This window comes from Anneissia japonica, unplaced genomic scaffold, assembly GCF_011630105.1.
Source record: "Anneissia japonica isolate Jap-2015-1 unplaced genomic scaffold, ASM1163010v1 scaffold466_len1169948_cov191, whole genome shotgun sequence".
In the NCBI taxonomy this organism is placed as follows: Eukaryota; Metazoa; Echinodermata; class Crinoidea; order Comatulida; family Comatulidae; genus Anneissia; species Anneissia japonica.
This window is the reverse complement of record NW_022689540.1, coordinates 160,991-168,251: the sequence shown is the minus strand read 5'-3', so window position 1 is coordinate 168,251 and position 7,261 is coordinate 160,991. Positions and strand designations below refer to the sequence as shown.

The 7,261-nt window shown below is 34.8% G+C and overlaps 1 protein-coding gene across 1 annotated transcript in view; it reads right to left on the bottom strand.

Annotated features, from left to right (window-relative positions):
• The window catches only part of LOC117125486, a 9,824-nt gene extending 4,420 nt beyond the window's left edge, over positions 1–5,404 (bottom strand). The window contains exons 1-5 of the mRNA XM_033271986.1: positions 5,185–5,404; positions 4,565–4,629; positions 2,253–2,455; positions 1,028–1,160; positions 277–304 (exon numbers count right to left, since the gene is read on the bottom strand). Of these exons, the coding sequence (XP_033127877.1) occupies positions 277–304; positions 1,028–1,160; positions 2,253–2,455; positions 4,565–4,629; positions 5,185–5,404 (649 nt within the window). The remainder of the gene's footprint in view (positions 1–276; positions 305–1,027; positions 1,161–2,252; positions 2,456–4,564; positions 4,630–5,184) is intronic.
• Between the last annotated feature and the right edge of the window lie 1,857 nt (positions 5,405–7,261).

Below are 7,261 nucleotides of genomic sequence, written 5' to 3'. Positions count from 1 at the left end.
TAATAGTAATAATAATAATAAGGAACTTGTAATTTCACTCTACAGGCTGTTTCATGCACTAGGCAATCTTCAGGAGTGATTTGACGTGTATATGTAGAGTTGGGCCGGTGTAGATGCAAATTAGGTATTATGTGTTTTTGAGTAGGAATTTGGCACGGTGACTGCATTTTGAAAGGAGTTCGTGCCTTTTGTTCAAAGTAGATTGTTTGTCTGCATAAATAATATGAAACTTTTCTGCGTGGCAGGAAACCAAAATGTAGAATAAAATTAACTTACCATATGGATTTACTCTGTGGTCTGGTACCTATAATGAAAAGTAAATAGATTATAATATGTTGGTTTTATATACTAAACCAAACTAGGAAATTCTACTTTTCTAATACAGTACTGTAATGCAGACATGTATTCATTTTATTATTTTCGTAATTATTTTGCTTATCATTATTATTTTTGACTTTATTACTGCTATTTGCACTAAGTAATGCGGTGAAATTTTTTTCAGTTGTGTATTTCACTAAAGAAAGTTTCTGGTTAGAAGCTTATCACAAGGACAACGGACATGCACTCATCAAAAAAAGTTAACCAATTGTCTGCAGACCTACTCGACAATATTGTTGCAGCAGTCACACATGAGATAAACACAAAGTGCTCTACAGTATTATGGTGTACCATAATACTCTATGCCCTCATTTGGAATATTTCCTTTGAATAAATGCCCCCCCAAAATGACTGCAAACTAATCTAATGGAGGAAACAACGCACTAACATATTTTGACGGTAATTATGTGTAGCAGCTGCACATTTACAGTGAAAGTAAGGGCCATTTATTTGAATATATACGTATCTTTTTTACATAAAAAATATAGATTATAGTGACCTACAGTAATACTGTACAGTACATGCATTTAGTACATGTACTGTGACATTGAATATTTAGCAGGTTGTTCCAACAAAGCTGAATGCTGCTCTCTATTGAGAACATAAATGGAACACGAGAGAACATAAATTAACAATATTGTTTTCTTACCAGTCGACACAGGTGTTGGATGAATCTCCAACATACTGCTGCACTGGCTTCGGCCTCTCTCATCCTACTGCTAATTGTTTCAAGCGAAATATTATGACTGTTATATGACATCATGACATGGACTTCCAACAATCTGTTAAAAATGGAATATACAATCTTTTAAACAAAATTATAATCAAATTTATTAGGGAGCACATCCTGGGTTCAAATCCTGCAAAAGTCATTATTTCTCATGTACAACAATTTAAAGCCTGCTGCACACAAAGAAAATTGGCTTTGCAAACTGGAATAATTATTTTCAACTGGAAAGGTCAAAACTTCACCAAACATCAGCAAAGTCTGCAAACTCTTCTTCATGGCTGTTTGAAGAGGTGTGTTTATCATCTTTTTCGGTTGGGTTTTTTTTTTTCAATGCCTTTACCATGAGTTCTGGGATTGGAATGATAATTGATTTTATTTATTGTTTAAAAAAAAAATTTAAGTAAGTGGTTACTTCATTAAATATATTCATATGAACAGCCCTTTTTGGGCTGAAATGTTAAATGAACCAATTCACACTGTCAATAATGCAAGCTGAGTTATGTATCAAACATGGCTGTGGTGAGCGTGTGGCTTGAGCTCCCGACCAAAAATTCCATAACCAGAATGTAAACTACAGCGCCAGCATCCTTCCTCAAACCAGCTATATATACAGTATTTTAATTAAATTAATTTTAATTTAAACATTTATATAAGGCACATTTCTACAACATACATCATAATCAGCAGCGTTTTACATAATCTGTCCCTGGTCATTGGATCCGCACGCTAAGTGTTGCTGCTGTATTCAGCGCAGGAGCAAGCAACCCCACCAGCTCCCCTTTTATACTCCTGGGTGGAGAGAAGCAATGCAGATAAAGTGTCTTGCTCAAGGATACAAGCGAAATGCACAGCGAGGGATTGAAACCCTGACCTCGAGGTTGGGAAACCAAACCTTTCACACTGCACCAAACCTCAGTATATAGCAAATGTAATAAAGAAAACAGCAAGAAAGCACTTTCATTGCCCCACTCTTCAACACCTCTGAAGCCCCAAAAGTTAGGATCTGTCAAGTGCTTCAGGCTATACACGGCTTAGAAAAAAGAGAAAAAATTAAATTTTCTCGTTCCTAAGGTGTGAGTTAAAGAAAATTATACAACACAGTATTAAGTATGGAATCAAATATTTTAACCAGTTAACAACTTACGCTTTATAGGTCTCAATAAAATACCAGTAGAGCACCATGAACAGCAAGAGGAGGTGGAACACTAGAATACTCCTACGATAGGTTGACAGAGATCTCTTTCTATCACCTCCACAGCCACCAGACGCACCATCGAATGCCTTAACACTTTGACCAGAGTTTCCCCTAGCATTTTTGTTCTGGATGCTTGACCCTCTTGTACCATTCTTGAAAATAATTGAAATATCACAATATGAATGTCACTAAATCAAAACCTACCTACCACTGCTTCTCTAAAGTGATAGTAAAGAATATTTTTAAAATTAGTAGAAAATTGGCTATGTCAATAACATGTTATTGCTATTGTGCTCAAGTTATACAGTATCTTACAGAATACCAGTCAATTTCAGCGGATGCCACTTCAAGCTAGTTCGAGTGATAACATGCCAGTTCGAGCGGATGCATTAGTGCAAACTATAACAATGGCGAATTTATCCAAAACATTTTTTTTAAATTGTTTTAATACTAACATGCGCTGTGTAACTAAGGTTTTGAAAGGTTTTTGCTACTTTTAATAATTATTTCATGTTTGAATCATAGTCATAACAAGCACTTATATCAATTATTAAATTACGAAAGTTTCTAAGATTTTGTAGTAAAAGAAGTAAATTATAATTATGATTGTAATTTAAACTGTAATTAAGTTTCAACTGCATTTTATATTGTAACTGTATTTGTAAAATGAATATAAATGTATATTTGTAAATGGGTAATTTTCCCCATATAAATGTAACATACAAAATATTACGTCAAATATTCATTTAATATATTTTGTACAAATATCAGTGGTGTACTGTATCTACAATAGAAATCTTTAAATGGGGGAGGGGTGAAGCTCAATGATTAAATGAGGGTGTGGTAGCTCACAAAATATGATGATATGAGGTGATTTTTATGCACAAGTTTTTTATTTGAACATTAGGGGATGCCCAGAATCCCCTGAATAAGCCGTTGCCAAATATGCATAAGAATAAAAAATCTATCAGCAGAAAAAGGCTATTATAACAAATAATAATTATTTATCAAAAGGAAACAGAAATTTGAACATGAAGAGGGCGAAAAACTATCAGAATTAATGTTCGGTCAAAATAAGAAATTTGCACAAGTTATTATTCGCAAAACTGGATCCTTTTACGCTCGAAATGGCATCCGCTCGAAGTAGCATCTGCCCAAATTTGAAAATCGCTTGAAGTGGCATCCGCTCGAATTGACTGGTTCCCATCTCATAGATTGCTAATGATCCCTATTGTAGTAAAGTAGATATGGGTGTGTTATGAAGGGGTTTCAACATTTTAAAGATTACAGATTATGTTAAAAAAATGGGAACATCACGGAAAACAATAAATGAGAATTAAGAGCGAATTCTTTTCTTATGAACAATATTCAAATTCCTCTGTAATTTATCATTAAATTACAGAAGATTACATGAAACTAACAAAATCAATAAATGAAATGTTAGGCATAATATACAGTGAATATTCTGATCAGATTTTAAATTCTAAATACAGTATTGGGAAATGTTGGAAAAACTTATTATTGAACAAAATCATTTAAATATTTATTTCAACCGTACTCTCGCGAATAAGCGCCCCTCTCGAATAACCACCCCCTCCTAACATGAAAATTTACTTAAGCGCCTTGTTTGAATGAACGCCCCCTCATAAGATTTTCTTTTTAGCAAGTCAATAATCCAATCAATCCTGGGATTGTGGTTGTCATGATTTGAGCTGTAGAGTGGAAACATTATTCTTCGGTCAATATCAAAATGAGGATATTTCTCTTGGACAAATGAGATACACACAGTATATTTCCAACTTTACTTATTTGTCTATGCCTAGTCCTACTCCTCTTTTTCTTTTTCCGACCTTTAGCACGTTCTCATCTGAGTTTTTCAAGAAAAAATACAATGATCCTGCCATCCTGCTAATCTCAATCGGCCGATGGCCAACAAGCTAACACCCACCACCACTAATTGCATCTGCTATTTTGATGTTATGTAAATATTCACGCATTCTTGTCATGAGCCATGTTTTCTGGACGATTATCTTTTCTAACCACCTTTCGTAATATCCTTATATAATCTTTTTTCATTCAAAAAGTGCCTCTTGAATTTAATAATTTCCCATAAGAACCTCTCGATTTTCATCTATTTCCATAAGCACCCCCTCAATTTCCACTCTGTTTTCATAAGCGCCCCGTTTGAATAAGCGGCCCTCAGAAAGTGCAAAAAAATTTTAAGTGCCCGGGCGCTTATTCGCGCGAGTACGGTACTGTACCGTTTCAGAAACTGAAACTCTGCAAAACTGTGAAACTCCAAAAGCAGCCTGCACTATACATAGCCCTGAAAAAAAAGCAAATTGAAGTATTACTAAAATTGAATTAATAAAGAATATATATGCCAGTAGACATCAAATATTATTATCTTCAACAATGAAAGCAAAATATTTTGTGTAAATAAATTAAATTTAAAGACCATTATTGGGATTAGGGTTCCCATGGTATTTGATTTGAATAATATAGGTAATAGACTTAATTTGGCATCACAGAGAAGTGGTCTTAAATTAGAGGTAGACCTGCATATTTTTTTTTCTTGGAGCTTTTAAAAAAAAAACATAACTGGACTAATAAAAAAATTTAACAATTTGGTCCTAGATGAGCTCTAGGATGTTTGGGTTGGCCCCTGAGAACCTGTTCTGCTGCAATCTACAGGGATAGTTGTCATTTATTTATTCAAATAAATGACAACAATTTAACAGCATAACATTTAATAAATCCTTGAAAATAAACAAATAAATTTGTACTGTTTGTGAGTTTCAATCCGTTACTGTCTGAAGCCTATCATACTCTAGCCGAATTCTAGCCCAAGCTCCTGGCCTATCTAGCCTAGGATCCTTGCCTTTGCCTGAGTAGTGACAGTGTTCTTTGCTTCCCCCTACTAGCCCTAGAGTATGTTGATTCCGGGCTAGGCTCAGCCTAAAACTAAGGCCTAGGCCTAGTCGTCGCCTTTCATGATCAAAAAACCTTAAAATCTTATTATTCGCAACAAATTGCCGATTTAACTGGAATACTTGAAAAATAATTTGGCGACATGCTCGTATAATTTTATCAGGCTCCATTGGCTAACATACAAGCCTACGGCGCTAATGAACTTTTGCACACCCCCTCCAAAATCAAAAGCTACTATATAAATTACTATTAAATATTCATAGACATGCATAAATGGCTTTATATTGTCGATTTACCGTAAAAATACGCTATTTTAAGCCTCTATTATAAGTAAAAATCTCGTTTATTCTCACACTCGACGTCCTGCTACTTCGCCGGCCACCTCGTTAATAAATGGTTCAGGGTTGCCAGATAGTCGACAGGCTTCACGGCCAAACACACGCCATCTCACGGCTAAATTCGGCCAAACTTTTTTTCGATATCGGCCAAAATTCGGCCAGATTTTAATCCGATTACTAGACAACAGTGGGTACATTCATTTGAAATACTACAAAAATTATACGAAAATCAGCGGTCATTCGTTTGAAATTCAAATGATATACACAAAACAATGTTAAAAATAAATAGCCTATGTTCTTTAGTTGCTGGCATGCAGGCCAATTCAGGGGCAAATCCAGAGATGTCCGAAAGGGTGAGGGCCGGAGCCGAAAAAAGGGGAGGAGGAGGGGGGACGAAAGTGGGTCCGATCGAGATAACACCATCTTAGAAGAAATTTGTCCTTTCTAGACGCCCGAAAATAGCCTGATGCGTTTGGGCGATCAATTTTTTTAATTTATTTTTTATTTTTTTACCACCCTTAAACCCACCTCTGCTTTAAAACCACAATATTAAGATTGATCTAAATTTGATTTAAATGTATTAAATATTAATTTACATTGTAGTCGATCTATAGCAACAATTTTAAGGGCCTGTTATTGGCAAATCCGTGGCTATCTTTAATTAGAATGAATGTTACATAGTTAGGTAACACAAACTGGCGTTAAAACAAACCTATGAAAACTTTAATAAATACTTTTTATAACTTTTTAAACTTTTTCATTGTCGCAGTACTTAAAGCAATAAATCAATGTTGCTATCAGAATTATCTTCTTCATTCTGATATGCAACCTAACTCCAGTCTCTCTGCAAAACTTGCTTAAAATTGGAGGTGCCATCGGACCCGAATGATCACATCGAGCATTTGTATATGGCGCTCTACATAAAGAACACTGCGGCACCTCATGTGGGCAATAATAAATTAATTAAAGTACAGTATTTAATTTATATTCAAAAGAAATTCAAAAGAGATAGAACCTCCACTAATAAGATGGAACATATACAAAGACACAATATATGGTACAAACTTGCAATGAATTGTCTTCATAAAGCTTAAACGAGGATAAACTTCATAAACAATATATTTCATCCGAACAATTTAAATTATTAAATGTCATCTTTTAAATAAACTCTCATACGTCAAATCGGCTGAACCAGGGAGCATAGATTGAGTGGTTAGTGCAAGTACAAGGTAAAAGATTAGAATCAAATATAGAATTTAAGCTAACAAAAACAAAATATCCAAAACAAGTATACGTTATAATTAGGCCTATATTGAAAAAAAAATGTAAACTTTTCAAAAATTCGACCAAATTCGGCCAAATATAGTTTGGCCGTGACTTTTCAAATGCTACGGCCAAACAAATTTTTATACGGCCAGATTTGAGGAATCTCTGGCCGTCAAAAAGGCCAAATGGCAACCCTGAAATGGTTGGCAGAAACATGTCAGAATTTCGAAATCGTCTGGAAAAAAGAGTCTACCAAAATGAATTCCTAAAACTGGTAGCTTAGGGGGTCTCAATTTTACACTGTGCGCTACATATACCCAGTTTGGTTCAAATTGCGCACAGTTGATAAGAAATAAGATGCACTTAATCAGTGGCGTAAAAAAGTATTTTTCATTGGGTGGGGGGATGTTTGGCGTGTTAGCC